Source organism: Littorina saxatilis, linkage group LG10 (assembly GCF_037325665.1).
Source record: "Littorina saxatilis isolate snail1 linkage group LG10, US_GU_Lsax_2.0, whole genome shotgun sequence".
Classification (NCBI taxonomy): Eukaryota; Metazoa; Mollusca; class Gastropoda; order Littorinimorpha; family Littorinidae; genus Littorina; species Littorina saxatilis.
In genome coordinates this window covers 8,039,960-8,061,853 of record NC_090254.1, presented here as the reverse complement: position 1 = coordinate 8,061,853, position 21,894 = coordinate 8,039,960, and the positions used below count along the sequence as shown (strand labels likewise).

At 46.3% G+C, this 21,894-nt stretch overlaps 1 protein-coding gene across 3 annotated transcripts in view; it reads left to right on the top strand.

The window, feature by feature from the left end:
- The window catches only part of LOC138978085 (ephrin type-A receptor 4-like), a 203,772-nt gene that overhangs the window by 101,016 nt on the left and 80,862 nt on the right, over positions 1-21,894 (top strand). For all 3 annotated transcript variants that reach the window (XM_070350713.1, XM_070350712.1, XM_070350711.1), the window contains exons 3-4: positions 17,251-17,405; positions 17,668-18,194. In XM_070350713.1, the coding sequence (XP_070206814.1) occupies positions 17,251-17,405; positions 17,668-18,194 (682 nt within the window). The remainder of the gene's footprint in view (positions 1-17,250; positions 17,406-17,667; positions 18,195-21,894) is intronic.

The window sequence follows — 21,894 nt, the reverse complement described above, 5'->3', positions numbered from 1 at the left end:
TGTTGTTTTGACGATTGAACGAGCACACACACACATGCAATCAAACACATAAGCTTCATATTTGGGCGTTTCAGGTTGACCGAAACTTCAAAGGAACTACAAAACACACGTCATGTACTGACTTTGTTGTTGTTTTGACGATTGAACGAGCACACACACAAACAATCAAACACATGACGTGTGTTTTGTAGTTCCTTTGAAGTTTCGGTCAACCTCAAACGCCCAAATATGAAGTTTTATAGGCCTCTGACGTCACATGGCTCAAAGAAGGGAAATCCAATGTCCAATCGATACATTGCTAGAGAATCCTAGCATATAACCACGTCATGTCCCAAATAGACACTAGTTCTGGGTACAGAAAAACCAAGTTAGCATAGCATCTCATTAGAGGGTCGTTTAATGGGGGTTCGACTGTATCCGTATTCAATTCAAAAGCCTTGTAGTCATTTTGGTTGAAACATCCAGGAAGAATATGTCAGGGGAGTCAAAAGGTGTTGTTAATTCTAGTGACTGAAACTAAAGAAAAAGAGTATGCGGTTTGTTCTCTTGTGTATAAGCTGTTTTGGTTAGGGGAACTAACCCAGTAGATTTTGATTGCATTAGACGCCTGGCAACTGTGGGAAGGTTGTTTCGTCTTTCCCTTGGATGCTAATTCTTGACAGATTAACTCGAAGTGAGAGAAGCGAGCAGTCACAGTAACACGCAGAGGGGAAGAGCCACTTGCCCAAGTCTCACTTTGGTGGAAGGTCTTCAGATGGATTGATGGTTGGGTGGTACAGAGGGGAAATCATTTGAACCAAAGGTCAGACGATTGTATAATGTACACTCAAACCTTAACAGTCTTTCCGCGGTGTCACTTTTATCAAGTCATTGCAAACTAAATCAGCGACAACAAATCACACCAGAAATCACACGTGCGCCTAAAAAGATTTATGAATACAAAACTATGATGGCACATATGGTGCGAGTAAATTCAGCGGCCTTTTCATCCATCTCTTCTTCGTCGAATTATTCAACTTTGCGGGCGAAACTTGCATCAGATAGGCATGAAAAGGGCAACCTGCAAATATTGACCTAACCTCTGGTGCACCGTCGCTTTGATCTCTAATGTTTGTTGGGGATAAACACATCCACTTTCCCTCCATTGTATCGGGGGAACAGAAGACGAGGTCTTTGAAAGACACGACCAGACCTATACGCCCCTAGCTAGGTGTTTTTTGAAAGCTTGTCAATATAGGACGTGCGGCTAGAGTGCGTGCTAGCTTTTTCCAAGCCATGGTTGAAACTGAATTAAAAAGCGTTGAAGGACGGTTGGTGTACATAACGCCTCGTTGTGCAAAGTTGGAAAGAGGGGGTTGGAGGTGGGAGACAGACAGGCAAACAGACAGACACTGACAAGCAGACAGATAGGGAAACAGAGGCAGGCAAGCTGACAGACAGACAAATGCTGAGAGTGAAGGCAGGAAAGTTCACGTCAGCACGACTTTACACCCCAGTATAGGGATGCATTAGGACCATTTGATCCTGCTTCTTCGAAATATGGTCTTTACTTATATAATGAAAAGTAGTGAAGAGGATAGAAGAGGAAAGAGATGGAGAAAGCCTCCGAAATGCCAAAGAGAGACAGAGACAGAGAAACCGAGAGAGAGAGAAAGAGAGAGAGAGAGCGCTAGCGCTACTAGGACTAAGAGGTTCCAAAATCCCATTAATAATTCAAAAGGTACGCGGTTTTGTTTGAACTAGACTCAGCACAGCCGTTCTCAATGTCCCACTGATAGGATCAGACAAACTTCACAGACTGAGATAAAACACGGAGTTGTGATAGCGGAGAGTGACGCAGTCAACGCTAGACATTTTAAAAGTAAGCTCCAACGGACGATAACGATCAAACAATCAAATCTTGAACCAATGTTGTCGTGTATTTTTTTACTTCCAGACGGACACTGAAATTGTATGCTCCCTCTACCGCCCCTTCCCCTCCTTGTTTATTTCAATTTTGTTTTTGTTTTTTGTTTTTTTGTTTGGGGAGAAGAGGTCTTGTTCTTGTTCTTTTTTTATTGAATGCCTCGGTAGATTGTTCACATTTTAAGGCATTGTACTCCAACGTATACTCCAACGTAGCCACTGTCGTCAGAATGGACGTTAACTCGCAGACAAACATTCATATAGCAAAAAATGCTTTCAAACGTTCAGCCCAAGTCGTATTTGTCAAGTTGTATCATGCTATTAACTCAACTATATGTTGTTTTGCTTGTCGTCTTCGGCCATTCGTGGACGGGATTTAGGGGCAAAAAATGCGTGTATATCATTTTCTTGCTCTTTGAGCTTGCCATTGCGATTCCGCAAAGCACTCAGAATAAGAGCATTTACTGCTTGGCAAGAGTTGATTACATTGGTTGTGTTGTAACCGAAAACGGATTTGTGCTCACAGCGCGCTGAAAGTTATGTTCATTAGACGGAAGGATGCTTTTTATGTCCAAGACATTATGATGGCGGCGGAGACTGTCTGTAGAACGGTTTGGAAAGGGGAATGGGATGTTCTGTCTAAATATTGTTTGCTGTGTTCTCGAGTGTTGGTGTTTCAGCGTGGGCTGAATGGAGTTTTATGAATAGAAAATTAAGAGATTGGTTCATTTGGACCTACCCCAGAGCTACTAACACGCTTGTGCTATGAAACTAAACAAAGAAGTCTTGTTTTAAAAGAGGTTTTGTATTTAAAAGTGGTTATCAATATCATTTAAAAAAAAGTAATAAGGAGATTAAGGCTCCATTCAGGCACAACACTGCTGCAATTGATAGTACCTGCAGTTCGAAAAGGAGTCGCATTTAGTCGGCATTTATTTCTACATTTTATGTTTCGAAGAAAGATACAGCAACATACGTACAACTAAGACCTTTTGCACCACTCTTTGAAGTAACTCTGACCACTCTTGAAGTAATTTTGTTACCTTTTTGTTTGTCCTTTTTCATTTTCAAGTGTATATGTCCTTGAAAGATGGGATACCCGAGAGAAACAAAGACCATCATTATCTGGGTTCCATTAGGCCGTGAGATGTTTTATGATGTTCGTGTGCACGTCCAGTCCGTTTTACGTGTGTCCCGAGCCGCCTGTATTTTACAGGGCGGTGTTTTCGCCCTCGCCATCACGGAGCCATGAATGTCAATCAGCGGAGACAATAATTTTGCGACTCTTCGCGCGATGGCTTTTTAACTTGCTGCGCTGGTGACATTCAGTCTCGCCGGAAAAGGAGAGAGAGACAGAGACTGAGACTGGACTTTATTTTACAAGGAAAACGATTTATGGCTGGGCCTTTTCTTACAATCCCTCCTTGGAGGGAGGGAGGGAGAAGGAAGGAGAGAGGGAGGGAGGGAGAGGGAGACAGAGACAGAGATTATGAATAATGTTAAGGTCCACAAGCATTGAACGTTTTGTTTATCCCACTGCAATATTTCTGAAGACAGTTTTTGTTTTTCGCTTGCAATGCAAATGTTATTTTGATGTGTGGCAAGTTTTATAGCTGAATATAAAGATTGTAACTCTGTGAAAGAGCGTGGGAAACAACAAAGAATAAGACCAACAAAAAACTGTTTGTATGAAAATTCAAAAGGCTGCATTGAATTGAAAGCCATTTGCATAACGGTTTTGTTTTGCTTTGAGTGGATGATATAGCGCAGTGACCATGCACTGAGTCCAATGAAATCGGTGACCGGAGATTGGTAGAGTGGGGGTGGGGGATGATAATAGTTGGTGGGGGAGAAGTAGATTCCCAGTCTCCACATCCCTCTCAGTCACTAGTTACTGGTCGACGTACGCTCCTGCTTATGAGGCCCAGAGAAAACCGCGTGGAGACCTAGACACTAGCGGTGACTATTGATCGCACGACCTTTGTGAAAAATAGATGTTTTACCTTTTCTCCTGTTTCCTCCATTTAAACACACATAATCGCGCACGCAAGCAAGTAAGTAAGTACGAATAAGCCGCGCACCACCACCCCACTCCTTCATTACATTTGTTCACCTCTGACCTTCTACGCTGTGAGAAATATTACGACTTGTCTTTACGTCAAGCTTTGTTTTTCTTTTTTCTGCTGTTTGGTCTTTCCAGATATGAGGAAATTATTAAAGTAGATTTTGCGGGGCGAAAATCAAATTAGTTTCTTTCCTGGAAGTAGACCTTCATAATCCAGGAAGTTTATCTTTCGGCCTGAATTTACACTTAAGCCCCCCTCCCCCTTGCCCAATACTCCCCCCCCCCCACCACCACATCCAGACACCTTATTGGCCGTGCCGACTCGCTACCTGTCTTGCAGAAGACAATTTATGCAAATAAGCTGCCATGTTGTATTGTCATTGGTCAGTGAATGATGATGGCGGACAGGGCAAAGGATCACGGGAAGGTCACGGGGTTGTCGTGGACATGGTCATTACTGACAACAGGCTTAAAGTAGACGTGCTGGACAGGCGATACGAGGGGAGTAGGAGAGAGAGAGGGGGAGAGAGAGAGAGACAGTGAAAGAGACAGAATCGTACTATTTATCTCTGTCTCTCTCTCTCTCTCTCTCTCTCTCTCTCTCTCTCTCTCTCTCTCTCTCTCTCTCTCTCTCTCTCTCTCTCTGCAGAGGGCGGGGACGTAGCTCAGTTGGTAGCGCGCTGGCTTTGTAGCCAGTTGGTCGCTATCAGCGTGGGTTCGATCCCCACGTTCGGCGAGAGATTTATTTCTCGGAGTCAACTTTGTGCAGACTCTCTTCGGTGTCCGAACACCCCCGTGTGCACACATGCGCACGAAAAAGATCCCACGTTCACAGCGAAAGTCTCGGGGCTTGGAAAACACGAAGACACGCATGCATCATCTCTCGTCTCTGATTATCATGATCGTATTTCGATACTTTGACGAGACAAACCCAATGCTGGTGTGTCGAAGAAGACAGCCACAGCGGGCTTGTTCGAATCAAAGTACCACACCATATCTTCAACGTATTACCAATACCTGTCCCAATATAGACCAGTTGGTATAAGAGGACGTTAAACCCCAATAGTCAGTCAGTCTCTCTGTAGCTCCAAATAACGATACCTCATACGCTACAAATGGCTCTTATGAAAGAATCAGGAACAAAAACGGAAAAAAAACTGCACAGCGCCATCGGGCAAAGAAGCTCAATTGACGACTATCGCGTTACGAGAATGCACAATCCGCGCTTATGAAGCTAATTTTCAGTCATCACAAAAAATGCCTGGCATTACTGAAGAGACTTGAGACACCAGTGAAAGCATTCCTCGAGTCGATCCGATTGGCGGGGACTTTTAAGTCGATTCTGACAATCCCCGGAGAAAAAAATCGCTAATTATTATCGAGGGCTGGTTGTAATTTCCTTGAGCGAAAAGTCATGGGTATTAATGGGATCATATTTTTTTCGTTACGTCTACGGTACTAACGTGGAAGAAAGAGAGAGAGAGAGAGAGAGAGAGAGAGAGAGAGAGAGAGAGAGAGAGGGAGAGAGAGAGAGAGAGAGAGAGAGAGAGAGAGAGAGGGAGAGGGAGGGAGAGGGAGGGATGCTGCCAGACCTCCATTCCTCCACACCACGTATCCTCTCTCGCGTGGTGACATGTCCGTCGACCTGTCCTTCTCCACCGATCTCAGTAATTGCGCTAAGTCGCCCCCTTGTTCCACTGACAGCGCTGTCCCTCTGGCCTGACACAGGCACGTGCAACCGCTCAACTTCTTCAACCACTATCTGAATTCTTCTACAGCAGAGTTTAAAGACACTGTCCTTTCCGTGGGTGTAGCTTGGTCTGCAATTTAGCAAGCAGTTTAAAAAAATATTTTTTTTTTAGATATGTATGTTTCAGAGCTTACTGTCTTCCGACCACACTGGTGGCTGATTGTATGTTTAAAATGAAAGTCGCTTGTTCATTTTAATGCTTTTTTACTCGCTCAGGTGCCAGGAGAATGGTTCCGAGTTATTCTCACTTTCTTTATTACACATTTAGAGCGCTTACTTCACTTTGTTCATTGACAAAACTATGGTTACGTTTTCAAAGTCGTTAGACAGAGAGGTACCGCTGTAGTGAACAGAATGGTTTTCACGGGAAAGGCTGTGTCTTGACATGGCCTTAGACTTGGCCAGCCCAGTGATGAAGGCGCCTATGGTGACCCAGGGTCTGAGCCGCCCTGACACATCAATTAGAAGGCGGGTGGGACAGCATGGAAATAGGTTGTCACTTGCCCACAGTCACCAAGGGGGCGAAACACCACAATAGGGGGTCGCTGGAATAAGGGTAGGGTCAGGGGAGGGGGCAGTGTGGGTGGGGGTGAGGATAGGGGGAGGAAGTGAGGGATGGGGTAGGGAGTGACGGAGGAGGGAGGGAGGGGGGGAGACAGAGTGGGGGAGAGGGAGAGAGAGAGAGAGAGAGGAGTGAGAGAGAGGAGGGAGAGAGAGAGGGAGAGAGAGAGAGTTAGTGAGAGAAAGAGAAAGTGAGAGAGAGAGAGAGAGAGAGAGAGGAGGGGGGGAGGGAGGGAGAGAGAGAGAGAGAGAGAGATTTGCTTCAGACCTGGGTAATGAGAGGTGGGGCAGGGCTGCGACCTTCTGAATGCCGTTGGAGTTACGTGCCTGCTAAAAAAGATGCAGTCACACATGCTGCTGCAATGTATGATACAAGAAGTGTTGAGAAAAAGGCTGGTCTACATGATGGCTTAGCTGTCCACACATCTTGTGGTCAACATCAATCCTTGACTCTCTCACTGTCAGGAACGTTGAGACACTAGCTTCCTTGACACCATGTCCAACGCTGATTGGCTTTGAAAGACGAAGGAAGAAGGTCGACGTCAACGTTAATGAACCCAGTCGGGAAACTTGTCATTCTTAAGCGTGGTCAGCTTTCATGATGTTGCAAGGCACCAGCTGCTTATCTGTCACAGTTTATTATGGACAAGAGTCACCTAAACTGCGCAGTGTGGAATACTTGATGATTTGCTGCTGCGAATGTTACAAATAGTGCGTCATCACTTCGTTCTGAGGATGGGGAAATGGAGGAGAAAGGGGGGTGGGGGGTGGTAGGACAGAGAACGCCAGGGAAATGCATTCAACCTGCACTAAACAAAAAGAGACCACAAAATCAAACCTAACGAAGTCTGAACCGAGTTTTCACCGCTGATTAGAGAGAGCCTAGAAAGGACGGGGTGTGAGCAACAGTCAATGCGGAATTGTGTGGGAGGTGGGAGGGGAGTCGTAGGGGGCTGCGGGATAGGGTTGTTAGTAGGAACGCTGCGACATTGTTGGCCGGTCAAATCAAAGGTTCATTAGTCCTCCAGCCCATCTGGACACCCTCGGAGAAGACAGGCACTGCGCTGGCCGCGACACTGTCCACAAAAGACTGTGGCGGCTTTGAGACACGACGGAATGAAATTAGCGCTGCCCTGGGCAGGCGGGATTGGAGAAGCCGATGTTACTGATGACTGGGGACAAGACTGAAGGTTTGTCCACGAGTTCTCGGCAAAGCCATGGGCTTAGCTACTCATGGCTTTGTCTCTGTCGGGCTTTGCTGATGGTCCTCGCTGCTGCTTCCATTCTGTACTGTCCGAGGCTAAACGATTCCTGGACTTGTCTGGTTTGAGGTTGAAGTGTTGCTGACTTATTTGTTTCTTGTTTGGCTACATGGCTGTCAGTCTTGAACCTGGTTTTGATTTATGGTCTCAGTCTGTCTGTCTGTCATTCTCTCTCCTCTCTCTCTCTCTCTCTCTCTCTCTCTCTCTCTCTCTCTCTCTCTCTCTCTGTCTATCTGTTTGTCATTCTCTCCTCTCTCTGTCTATCTGTCTGTCATTCTCTCCTCTCTCTCTCTGTCTCTGTCTCTCTGTCTCTCTCTCTCTCTCTCTTTTCTGTTCTCTTTTCAAGGGCAGCAGCTTACGTGTCCCAGCGTCAAAACAGACAACAGGTTTTCTTTCTGTTAGATTCATGAATTAGGAAAAAGTTAGGTACTTTGGATGACCAAAGATGTTTGAAGACAGACGAACTGACAAATTGAATAAAAAGTACCAAGAGCGCATGTCACTCACTCAAAGACCTCCCCTGAAGTTCTTCGTGCATGGCTGTGTCGAGCCCAATCCTTTGACTTTCCGAACACTTCAAGACTCTCCCTTCCCCACGATGTTGATGTGCATTGTTTTCATCCTTTTGTCCCAGGATCTTAACCTGACACACCTAACGTTGTTACTCTCCTTGTGTGTTGGCTGGTGCATGGAGAAGAGACCAGTCCTTTGTTGCAGAAACTTCTTCTCTTGCTGTTGATGTTATTGCGGGCAGCGGTGAGTTTGAATAGAGTCTGGAGGCCAAGACTTGGAGAGAGTAGTCTCGAATTCCTGCAGAGAGACAGACCGTGATTGTGGCTGTCGCTTGCAACTGCCGGCAAGAGCTAAATTGCGTTACACGCCTGGTCGTTTTTGCTGTTGGTGACCTGCTTGATTTGATTTTGGTCCGGTGCAGTCAACGTCATCTTGAGGAAATGACGTCACGCGTTGACGACTTGATTCCGGCTGGAACCTGGTTGACGCGTTCAACCAAGTGAAAAGCAGACAAAAAAGGCAAGGCCAAGGGGAATAAGGGAACGACGGGAAAAAGAAGTGATGGCTTGAGGAAAAAGTCACGTGACAAGGTTTGCATTTTGCAAAGAGCTCGCCATTTTTATGCGATCTGTTGACCGGTAACAACGTTGACATGTCGTCATTTATAAAAGGCGGGCTGCAATGAGCACAACATTTATAAAAATTAAACAAAAAACGATCACAGCGGGCTAAGTGCACATGCATGTTTGATTTGACATGGATGACCTTCTCCTTGTTTCTCAAGCCATGTCAAAGAACATTTAAAAAGGTGCACAAAAATAGCAGCACAGTGAGGAAGAAATCGAAAAGAACGCTTAAGACAGCGCCGGCAAGGAACAAAGAATCTGCAATATTCATAATGTCATTGTCGTTTCACCGTTCTGTCGTGCGTGTGTTTCGTACTTAAATTTTTCTCTAACCGTTTTTCACTTTTGTTTCTGCTGTCTATGTGTGTTTCCTTGTGCATTTTGTGCAGAAAATCCTTTTTGCTCGTTATTTATTCTTCTGCATTTTTTCTGGTCTGTTGCTGGATTTGACGTGTGCTTCCTATTGGGATAAATACCATCTCTCAGTTTTGGTCCACTTTTGCCGAACATTGACATGTTAATGCGGCGTATTTTTGTATTTGTCAGCTCCCTGTTTTGTTAATCCTCCAGTACATATCCTGTTATTCGAAGAAGAAGAAGAACAAGTAAAGTTTTAACGACATTCAAAAAGAGTTTTCAAGAACCTCACTATGAAGTTCGTCTCTCGTGGCTTGCTGACTGACTGGAAGGTTTACGTCCTCTTACTCTTGGTGCAACAGGCTGTCGTGGGGTTGATGCGTTGTAGAATGCTGCTTGTTGGTTGGCACGAGTACGAATTAAAGGTATTTGAATCGTGCGATGGGAACGAGGGTTGACAGTTTTTATTTGACAGACTTTCACTTCAAAAAGGGAAGAAAAACCCGAAATCCTCGAAAATAGCGCCATTGACACTCTTTCACCCTCTCCTTCAGGAGATTGAAACCGCACAGCGTGGATTTTACGACGCGGGCTGAAGGGAGATTGGAGTTGATGAAATTTCTCCCCCAGTGCCTCAACCCCAGGCCCCCTTGCGATGGCAACAGGCTGTTAGACAGTGCATAAAAACTGTTTGGAGGCTCAGAACAGCTGCCCACAATCAGTGGCAATCCCATAAAAAGCCGTCCTCTGGTCCGTCGTCTTCTCTTCATCTTGACAAGGTTACGAAACGATTCTCAGCTCAGGGACTCTGCGATAACAGAGGAGGGTAATGTGGGTATGGGAGGAGGGTCGGTGTGTGTGTGTGTGTGTGTGTGGACAGAGAGAGAGAGAGGGGGGAGATAGAGAGAGAGAGAGAGGGACACACACACACAAACACACACACACAAACACACACACACACACACACACACACACACACACACACACTAACACACACTAACAAACACACACACTCATACACATACACACACACACACACACACACACACACACACACACACACACACACACACACAAACACACACACACACACACACACACACTAACACACACTAACACACACTAACAAACACACACACCCTCATACGCATACACACACACACACACACACACACACACACACACACACACACACACACACACACACACACACACACACTGGGAGACAGACATAACAGGGTAACACTTATCAGTGAGGAAAGAGGGTATCGACAGCAACAGAAAGGGAGGAACTGCGAGCACGTACGGCTCGCAGTGGCTCCTCCGGTTCCGATATTCTGTGGGCATGGGGTTCCGATGTATTGATCGACCCGAGCGGTAAGCACAGGGAATTCCACCCTTCTGTGTCCCTCTCCCTTTCATCTGTCTCTCTACAGCAGTCGCCTTTACTCTGGGCACGTGCGTCGTTGAGAGTTTACCACTGACACTCATTTTCCAGAAATATATTGAACAGTTGTGTAAATCTGTTCTTATCAGTTTGGACACTTACTTTTGTGCACATTTGACAAGAAGATATGAATGGATATATTGTTGTCAGTGTCATGTGGTCTTGTTGAGGGATTTGAGCTGCGGAGCTCTGAAGATAGCATAATCGAGCTGTCAGGGTTGCCCATTTCTGCCATAGACCGGCACATTGAAAAGATATATTCTTCTCGACGGACAAAGACAAGCTTAATTCTCATAGTTCAGACAAACAAAGGGTACTTTATTACTATTTCATTTTTGAAAGAGGATGTAGTGTATCAAAAGGTTCGGAAATCTTTTGCAAAGGGTATGCCTCTCAGCTTGTCACAAGGCCGTAGGCAAACGATAGAAAAGGGACTAGTTGCAAAGAGAGAAAGTATTGCAAGTGGCTAAAAGTAGGTACGGAACTCGAGCGACAGTGTGCTAAGCGTCCACATAGATGGACAGCCGGTGGTGACTCCTGCAAGTCAATGAGAGAGACAATGGCAGCGATAGGGGAAGATTGGAACCAGGGTCGATAACACGCATGGTGCTGGTGGATTCCCATAACCAACGCCGCGATTGCCTTATCATAGTTCTTTTTACAGTCTGTGTGGTCTGTCTGGGAGAGAGAGAGAGAGGAAGAGAGAGGGAGGGGGAGGGAGGGAGAGGGAGAGAAAGAGCGAAAGAGAGAGAGAGAGAGATGTTCCAGAACGTACCAGTTCACCCCAGTCTTCCCACTCATGTCCTGGTATTTCTCCCATCCCGCCCTGTCCTTACTAATTTCAACAGAATCAGAAAAGAGAAACCATTCCAGCCGTAGGTCTCCCATCTTCAGATCTCACGGCCACGCACTGCCCACCACCAACCCTATCCCCGACTATAGCTAGAACTGATGAAGGGGACAAGAAAGAGCAGCATCAATCACCGACCAAAGACCGCAATGTGTCGTAAGACGGCTGCTAAGGCCACAGCTCTTCGGAGAGAATCCATCAAAGCACACAGCCTTTGTTGAGATGTTCTGTTGAAAGACGCTCTTTTTGTCCTTCTTTTTATTTGCGCAGTACGAAAAAAAAGTTTCGAGCCATAAATGTCTGAGACGAGATTTGGGAACAATGGACAGATTTCAAAGAATTGTTGAAGGTTATATAGAGTGCCATCAAGTCGAAATCTGTGGGTGTTTTTTTTCTTCTACTTCTGTAATGTTCTATGCGAGGTTAAAACTGCCCTTTGTCAATGTATGTTGACATTGCAGATGATCGAATGTGTCTTAGTTTTCATTGTGACGCATGTGTCTTCCTGTAGCAAGGCGACTTTTAAAGGAAAGGTAGACTTTCCTAAACAGACTCTCGTAAAGTCTTCGTGAGAAAAGACAGAAAGTACGAGTGTCGCCGATAATTCTGTACTTTTTTCTCTCCATAGATTTGTGTTAAGAAGATAAACAGACTCTCGTAAGCTATTCGTGGGGAAAGAACAGTTAGTACGAGTATTGGTGCCATGTACTTTTTTCATAGATTTGTTTTAAGAATGAGATAAACAGACTCTCGTGAACTCTTCGTGGGGAAAGAACAGATAGTACGAGTATTGGTGCCATGTACTTTGTTCATAGATTTGTTTTAAGAATGAGATAAACAGACTCTCCTGAACTCTTCGTGGGAAAGGACAGAAAAACACATCCCAACGTGTCGTTTTTCTCTCCGTCTGTCACTGTCTGTCGTCGTTAGAGGCGACTGTAGCAGGAGCAGCGAGTGGCGGGCTGCACGTGTCTGTCACACAATCAGGTCATTTGTCTCTGCCACCAGCCCCACGGCCCCAAAATACGCCTGTTAATGGCGTCCTCTTCCCCTCACGCAATCGCCCTTGCTACCCCACCGGCTCTTGCGCTCGGTTAATTCGCCCTTCTTCGGGCGTTTTCCGGGCGTTTTCGACGGTTTCCGAGCACTCCGGGGAGCGTTCAGCTTTTAAAAGTCACTTGAATTCAGAAGTACTTTGGGGATTTTGGGAGTCGAGGCATTGACGAATGACTAGTGGACGATGGCCGTGTAAGGGGGAGGCAGTTGGTGTTGAAGTGACTATTGTCTTGTCATCAGAGACTGGTTGGTAGCTTGCTCTTGGACAATGTGGGTACCACCTCCACCAGCTGATGTCGACCTTGCCGTTGTCCCCATGGCCATGCGCGGAGGAGTTAAGAGCTTGGAAGTCATTTCCACGAGCGCTGTGCTGTCACTGTGAAACATTGCTTGCTCCCTAGCAAACTGCCCCTGTGAAAGGTGGACATTGTGACTCGGAAATGTTCATACAAAACAATTAAACTCTGATTATTTGGTCTTGATTGAGACCAGTACAAGAAAGCGGAGAGTGCATGTAACTGTACATAATTTATTATTATGTGAGTATAACAACCTGACATTGCAACAACTAATTTTTGTCACAAATTATGGAAATGCAGTTGCGATCCGCAGTAATTGTGTAAGCGCTCAAGTGTGTTTGCTGTAAACATTAGTCCTGGGAGTTAAATCTTTTTGACATCAATCAGAATGGTAACCCAGCCGAGCATGTACGACTAAGTTCCTGGCAACAGGAAAGGACCCTCCTGTTTGCGCCCTCGACTTTCGAAGCAGTCCGGGATTACAGAGAATCGATAACACTGATCCTCTCCAGTACAAGACTGCTGTGGCGTTTACACACTCTCTCTCTTTTCGCCCGTAAAGGTACCTCGGCCAAAAGAGCAGGAGAGGTTGTCCCATAAGTTACGCAGTCTGGGCTTTCGACAACCATTAGCTGTGTATCGACTACCTATAAATCACAACGCGCTTCATGCCGATCTACTTTTTCCTTTCCTTTCCCCTTTCCCCCTTTTCCGTCCCCCTTTAAAGGGCTGCGACCACAGGCACTTGTCACAGGCTATGGTCTGTGAGGGAATGGGGTGTAGGTCTGTTGTCGGTCCTTCCAAGAATGAGCCCCGTGGAAGTAACGTCCTATTCTGAAGAAAAAAAGTAAGCATTTTGAGTATCTATTCTGTGTGTTGACGAACCTCACTCAAGAGTGAAATAGAGAGACTTCCAGTCTTCCTACATTAGTGAAAATAAGACTTAGAATACCCCTACCCCTATCCTTACCCCTACCTCTATCTCCAACAGTGCCGTGTGCCTGTGACTTGCGACCGTCTCCAAGCGGCGATGTCGCGGCATGGAGAGAAAATGGCGTTCCATCGATTTTAAGTACCAGGAGTTTGGTGTATGAAATGAGAAAGTCTTGTTTTACTGGGCTTTGAGGTGTCAATTTGCCAGCTTAAATCAGCAAATCATGATCCGAGGGAACTTTGTAACAAGCTCCAAGCTGTCGGTGATTAGGTTGTACTGTGCTTCGGGTCGATGCGGCTGTCTTACGGGTGTCCAACTTTTGTAGAAGTACCCTGCTCTAATGTACGATTTATGTGACGATAAAACATTGGAAGATGCAGCATGAGTCGAGTGCAGAAACTCTATAATTATGTTCTCCCATAGTGGTAATCTACTTCCTGTTGTGCATTCTTTGGTAAGCTACCTAGGTGAAGGGCAGACTCGGCTTTAAAGTTCAATTAGATAGAGTAAAGGATATTCATCTGTAGAGTAAAGGATATTCATCTGTAGAGTAAAGGATATTCATCTGTAAAGTAAAGGATAATCATCTGCATTTCCCTTTTTCACACTTGGTCGTTGGTCATGAGTCCTCAATCTGTTTAATTTCAAAACAATATTTGGTTGCTTTTAATTATTTTAAGTCATTGCCATGGTTGGTTCCTTGCAGAGGTTGCTTTTCTAAACATTATGTCTCAAAGGAAAGGCCGATGTGTAGAAGCAAAATAATGCAATGTGTCCAAGCTATAATTTAACGACTAATAACACTGGTTTAAAAGGTCGGTCTCTCTCTTTCACCGTAGTTGGCCCATGGATGTTTAGGGTGGGTTTTTATTTGTTAATGACTGCACCAGCATTTAAACATTTATCGCCTAACAACACGGACACACCCAGCTTCAAAAGCAGCGAACCCTAGCGGTTCTAACAATTCGTTGTACAAGGGCGGTAATTTACGAAGTCAACTCTGATTTGCCTTGCGTGTTGAGGCCGCTGATTTACCAGGCCTGGAAGGTGGCACCAAGACAAATGACGTCGGCTTCGCATCACTGCGTCGGAACTTCTAAATTACGGGCATCGATCCGTGGCCGTAGCAGGCGTCGCTCTAGCATGGCTGGCGCGTCCCCCCCCCCCCCCCCCCCCCCCGCCCTTTCCCTCCCGACTTTTCTCTATGTGTTTCTGTCTCTGTCTGTCTGTCTTGTGTGTGTGTGTGTTTGTCTGGCGTCTGTCTGTCCTGTCTGTATGTCTGCATATTTCAGTCTTTATTGTCTTGCCCACAAACTCCTGCACCTCTCTCTCGCTGTGTCTCCCCCACCCATCCGCGTTCCTGCTTCTATATTTTCCCCTCTCTCTCTAGCTCCTTTCTTGACTCTCTCTCTCTCTCTCTCTCTCTCTCTCTCTCTCTCTCTCTTCTCTCTCTCTCTCTTCTCTCTCTCTCCTCTCTCTCTTCTCTCTCTTCTCTTCTCTCTCTCTCTCTCTCTCTCTCTCTTCTCTCTCTCTTCTCTCTCTCTCTCTTCTCTCTCTCTTCTCTCTCTCTCTCTTCTCTTCTCTCTCTCTCTCTCTCTCTCTCTCTCTCTGCCTTCGCTCCCTCCCCCCTCCCCCCACTCGCCCTCTCTCTCTCTCTCTCTCTCTCTCTCTCTCTCTCTCTCTCTCTCTCTCTGCCTTCGCTCCCCCCCCCTCCCCCCACTCGCCCTCTCTCTCTCTCTCTCTCTCTCTCTCTCTCTGCCTTCGCTCCCTCCCCCCTCCCCCCACTCGCCCTCTCTCTCTCTCTCTCTCTCTCTCTCTCTGCCTTCGCTCCCTCCCCCCCTCCCCTTACTCGCCCTCTCTCTCTCTCTCTCTGCCTCCACCCCCCCCCCCCACCGCCCTTCTCTCTCCCCCTCCCCCTCTCCCTCTCTGTCCCTCTTTCTCTCTCTCACGGTGAACCCCTAACGCTCGCAGACATTCATTTTTTTCTCACTTTATTCCAGGCGTGTTTTGTGCTTGGCTGCTTTAGCTGTCGGAGGCTCGATTCTCTGCGAGGAAATGACGCGAGACTGTTCATTGACTTGGCGCTTCAGGAGTGATTTGGGTCATATGATGTGTGTGGGGGAATGTCGCAGTAGGTTAGATTTGTGCGTGTGGAGGGGTAAGATGGAAGGGGGAGTGTGTTTATGTGTTTGCCACACAGAGGGAGAGAGAACTTTATTTTACAGAGAGAGAGAGAGAGAGAGAGAGAGAGAGAGAGAGAGAGAGAGAGAGAGAGACTGAACTTTATTTTACAGAGAGAGAGAGAGAAAGAGAGACTGAGACTGAACTTTATTTGAGAGAGAGAGAGAGAGAGAGAGAGAGAGAGAGAGAGAGAGAGAGAGAGAGAGAGAGAGAGAGAGAGAGATAAAACAAAAAGACGAAGAAGGAGAGATGGGGATAAAGAGAAAGAGACAGAGAGAATCAAAACCCATAAATCTCCGAAATAAATCCGTTCTTGATTAGAGCACACAGACCGTGATTTGAATGGGGACGACGGATCTGAGCAGTCAACTCGAGCCACTCATGCGCTTTAGACTTTCAAACCAGCGCCAGTTATCGGCACTCTGGGACTCCGGAATGGAGTGTCAGCAAAAACGGGGGGGAAGGAAAATGGACGCGTTTGTGGATCTCAATTGCTGGTCTGTGGCATTGAGATATTGACACTGCTCCCACATATTGGTCACGTAAACAGCTTATCCTCCAGGGGCAGAGAAATTGAAATATTTCACACGCCGGTCGTCTCCCCTGTCCGTCGTTATTTTTAGCCGCCTCGTCAGAGCACGGGGTCCACAATTGATGGACATTTGCAATTGGACACATTACGTTTTCTACGTGGCCGCCTTTTATGGGCGCCTTGTACGCCCTGTTGGCTCGCTGCCGCTGTTTTATTGTCGTGCAAGGAGGGGTCCGGAGGGGAGGGGGGAATTCTGGGCGTTTGTTTGCCCCTCCCAACGCCCCCTTCTTCCCCAAGACAGGACTTGGAAGGGAGCAAGGTGGAATTGACTGAGAAATGTGTGTCAAACAGATTCATGTTTTGATGCCCTTCTTGCCTTTCTTTTCCTGGTCTTGCATTTTTAGTGGGTTAGGTTCCTCTGTTGATTTTTCTGGCTATTCTGTTTCTGGAACTTTATTATTCTAATATCTTAAATGATGAGTAGTTATTTCCTTTTAGTTCTGCGTCATTAAATCCTATTGAACACCTTTATTTTACCACACCCAACCAGAACGTTTCGCTTTCTATCGACCTTTCTTTCATTGTGTGTGGTGCAGTTGTGTAGTTTTCATGTTGAATATGTATGAATGGTTGAATGCATGTTTGCATGAGTAAGCGTGTGTTTCGGAGTTTGATAATATTGCCGCTATTTGTATCTTTGCAACATTTCAAGAATGTCAGCGTTACATTGAGATGAGGCCATTCTTTTTGTCTTCTCATTCATAGAGCTTAAAAAAGGCAAACTGCTCACTCCTTTTATCATTTAGTGTGTTATCTTTATAATATACCAGCTGATATGGCTCATGGAATAGTTGTTTACTGCAGACAAACGTGAAAAACCATACTTATGATGTCTCATTTCGTGTGTTTCAGTGGACAGAGGCGAGTTATGGCAAAGAAAACCCACACAGAATATTTGCCTCGTGCAACGTGAGGATACCCAACGTCAACAACTGGGTGCGCACCCCCTTCATCGACCGCAGCGACGCTATCAGTGTCAGCATTGAGATTCGCTTTACCATGAGAAAGTAAGTCATTTTTGTTGATATTAATGGAAGATCACTGCCGGACTAGTAAAACTTCAAAATATATAAATGCAGTCTGAGTGTTTTGCAGCAAAATTTCTGATAAGAAAATTCCCCTCGAAAGACTGTTTTAGGGTATGACAAGCGGACACAATGGACAATTTCCAGAATTTAAGAAAGAAAAAGAATAGCAGATGAGAAAAGAGACCAGACAGACAACAGAATAACAGAAACCTAAAACATGTTTCTTTGTCCCCCCCACCAGATGCTCGCGGCTAACAGACGCCTCCAGTCTGCAGCAGTGCAAGGAGACGTTCAACCTCTTCTACTTCGAGGCGAACGACGACTTCGCCAACGACAAGTTCCCCACATGGGACCCGGAGACCTACACCCTGCGCGACAAGGTGGCGGCCGACTACATGTGGGAGAAGACCACCGACGACAACGTCGTCATCAACCTGGAACGGCGTGACGTCAGACTCAACCCCAACATCCGGGGCGTCTACTTCGCTTTCCAGGACGAAGGTTCCTGCGTGAGCCTCATGTCCGTTAGGGTGTTCTACATCACCTGTCCTCCCTTGACAGTCAACTTCGCCTTCTTCAAGGAGGTCCCTGCCGGCAGCGCTCAGGGCCAGGTGGAGGAGTACAATGGGGTGTGTACGGCCAACTCCGTGCAGAAGACGCCCCCCACCCACCTGTGTCAGAGTAGTGGGCAGTGGTACCGGGAGTCCAAAGGAGAGTGCGTCTGCATGCCTGGCCACGAGGGCAACTCAGAAAGGACCACGTGTTCCCGTGAGTACAGTGGATTCATTTATTTAAAAGAAAAGCTCATTGTTTTATTTGTTGTTGGTGGTGATGGGGATACAGTTCAATTCCATTCCATTCCATTCCATTCAATCATACTTTATTATCTCAAAAGAGAAATTACATGGTGGGATGGTGGTGGTGAGAGGGAGAGAGATTCACAGACAGATAGGGCAGACAGAGTGAATGAACAAAAAAACGTGCACGTGTAAATTTCTCTCAGCACCTGCCAGTGCTGTTAACGCACGTCCACCATCTCTCCTTTCTTCCAACTTTATTTCTTCTTCTGTAAATGCAGATTGTTCAGGCAAACTCCACGCAATGGTGGGAAATTAAATGAGGTATCGTTTTAACGAAGGATAGGATTTCGTCGCGTCACTTCACTTAAAACTGCATTTGGTTAATGAAAACAAAATGGCGGCGATGAAGAAGGAAGAGAGGAGCTGTTGTAACATTCAGAACTCTTTTGAACCCCCAAAGAATAGCCGCAACTTTGTGAGGTAGAGATTGAAGTGTTGATTAATTCCATTTTAGTTTCTCGCAGGGTAGCACTTAGCACTTAATGATGGATTATCATCAGATAAAAAAGAAGATGAAAGACAGAAAAGAGGGTGCATTCTGGGTGAGCTTCCAACGGGGAAGCACTTAACACAAAGTGATGGATTATGATGCAGAATTTAAAGAAAAAAATAAAAGATAAGAAAAAGAAGGAGAAAAAGACAGAAGAAAAAAGGGTTAAGCTTTTCACATGCAATCATCTTAATAACAGAGAAAAACCGATTACCCCTTCTTCGCTGTGGAACACTCTGCAGGGGCTTTACAGGGGAGTTGTTCCTAAGTTGAGTTTGATGGAGGAGAAAACGGAGCGATCAACGCGAGAAGGAAAAAGAAAAACACAGAGCAGGGGCAGATCAATCATTGGATTAGCTCCCCTATCGACATTGCCGCCAGCAGTTACCTGTCCCTGTGTCTGGCGTCACGTGGGCACAGCATTTGCGATTGGGATTCAATATGGCGTGTGCCATGTTTTCGTGATGATAATTGGACAACGGGGTTGGAGGGGGGGGGGGGAGAGAGAGAGAGAGAGAGAGAGAGAGAGAGAGAGAGAGAGAGAGAGCGTTTTCTCAATCTACTTACAGGCACACACACGCGCACACACACACACACTGACCACACCACAGCACACCACACCCAAAAAGTCCGCAGCCTGCAAAACAAAAGATGATGGAAGAGGCGGCAGCTTGTCATATAGCCTGCATCGGCCCACAGTGGTGCAAAAGCAGAATATTGTGGCAGCATTGAGACTGTTTCCACACCACTATGCTAGCGAGCTGGCTGCCCGACGATCGATACACACTGTGCCCGGGAGCAATACGTTTAACGCTCCCCCTGCTGCAGGGATCAAGCCTATCCACCCACCCACCCCCTCCCTCACTCCCTCCTTCCCCACCCTCCCACCAACCCCTCTCCCCGCCCCCTCCCCACCACCCTCATCCTCTCGTCGTTCTTATGATCCCGAAGGCCCCAGGGAGCCTAGGATCTGCTGGCACCGAAAGGGTTTGGTTCGCATGGTACAGTACAACGAGAAGTGACAATAATTCTGCAAAGATGCTGATAGAAAGTACAGAATGGCAAGTCATAACAATATTTTGGTGTGTGTGTGTGCGTGCGTTCGTACGTGTGACTCCGTTCACAACACACTCATACCTCCCCCTCTTGCCCTCCCGATGTTGTACCACGACCCCTAGGGACTGTAGGATATTCTTGCACCAAAAGGGTTTGGTTCAACATGGTACAGTACTACTCAATTTTTTTTATATAGAAGCGAAAATTCCGCTGGAAATTTGGATGACATCATGTGGCCAGTTAGAAGAATGTTGTGTGTGTGTGTGTGTGTGTGTGTGTGTGTGTGTGTGTGTGTGTGTGTGTGTGTGTGTGTGTGTGTGTGTGTGTGTGTGTGAGGGGAGGGGGGACGGGGGTTGATTATGAAGGATTTACATTCTGAATAGAAACGAAAGAAAGTTTTGCAACTTTACTGCCCCTGAAGACCTTGCACATTTTGCAAACATCAGAAAAGAAGAGTAGTGTATAGATGTCTCCAGAACGCAACGCAAAAGGGGACAATGTTCGACGGAGGGGGTAAAGAACAGACAATGTTCTTAGCTGTGCAAAAAGAAAAGTATGTTGTTCTCCGTGCAGAATCCTGCTGCTCCCAGCATCTCCATGCCTCCTATCCACTCTCTGGCTCGGTGAAAAATTGCAAATCTAACGAAAACACAGACGGTGGCATCAATTCTTGCTTCTCTCCGAACCGAGCGCCCCCTTTCATCTGCCCACCAAGCTTTCCACAAATCCAGTCTTCATATCCCATGGGCATTTCGGCCCAGCTTTGAAATATCCATACAGCATTGTGTGTTATGCAAGGTCCCTTGGTAGAACCATTTCGGGCTTCAATAATATTCTGTCATTCACTTGCAAGGATCGTGTGTGAATTGCCTTGCTTTCGCTTCAAACATACTGGATGTGGCATCAGAAATATTGCCCGTCAAAGGTAGTGCACACACCCACACCCCCCTCTTCCACTTTCCTCACTCTCTCTCTCTCTCTCTCTCTCTCTCTCTCTCTCTCTCTCTCTCTCTCTCTCTCTCTCTCTCTCTCTCTCTCTCTCTCTCTCTCTCTCTCTCTCTCTCTCTCGTTGAAAGCTTGTTTGTGAAACATTGAGATTTGGATTAGTTATCTGTGCATTGTGTATTGTGCACATGGCGTCAAGACAGACTGTGTGTGTGTGTGTGTGTGTTTGTGTGTGTGTGTGTGTGTGTGTGTGTGTGATAGAGAGAGAGAGAAAGAGAGAGAGAGAGAGAGGGAGAGAGAGAGAGGTGGTGGAGTTGGGTGGGGAGGGGGATTGGAGAAGGCCGTTGCTCTCCAGGTTTGGAGACAGATTTGATACGGATAAAGAAGTGTTTAGACACGATTCAGGGAAAAATCAATGCACTCACTGACACAATGTACGAATGTGGCAAAGAAAACACACACAGCGAACATCCTTGTTTGTCATGCAAGAACATCGTTTTATCCATCGTGAGAATTTAGTTGTCACTGCGATCCCCTTTGAAAACACATGGATTTTCAATTCCCTCCCAGGCTTTTTGACGATACAGAGTGTCTGAGAACTTCAAAACGGCGGCGGTTGAGGGAGGGAGCTGAAACTCCATCAGGTGCAGAGATCGAAGATTGAGCAAGAAGTAATTGATTTCTCAGCAAACAAGTCTAAAATGAGAGAGAGAGAGAGAGAGAGAGAGAGAGAGAGAGAGAGAGAGAGAGAGAGAGAGAGATAAAGAGAGAGAGAGATAGGGGAGGGGAGAGAGAGATAGAGAACGAGAGAGAGAGAGAGACAGTGGGAGAGAGCAAGAGAGAGCAGAGAGAGAGACAGGGAGAGATCACGCAAACTGGACAAACATACCCACTCAGGGGTTGGCATGGGACCGATGGTTGTGGAAGTTGGAACAGTTACACGGCTGAACGGAGGTATCAATATTTTATGAAGGCTCCTCTGTCATCGCTGCCCCGTATCGCACGATCGCCGTGTGTGTGTTGTAAGGTGACTGTCAACACAATCTTCCATGCACAATATTTAAACCTGTCGGCCGCGATCAGTTTGATCGCCGTAGAAAAGATAACGACGGTTACC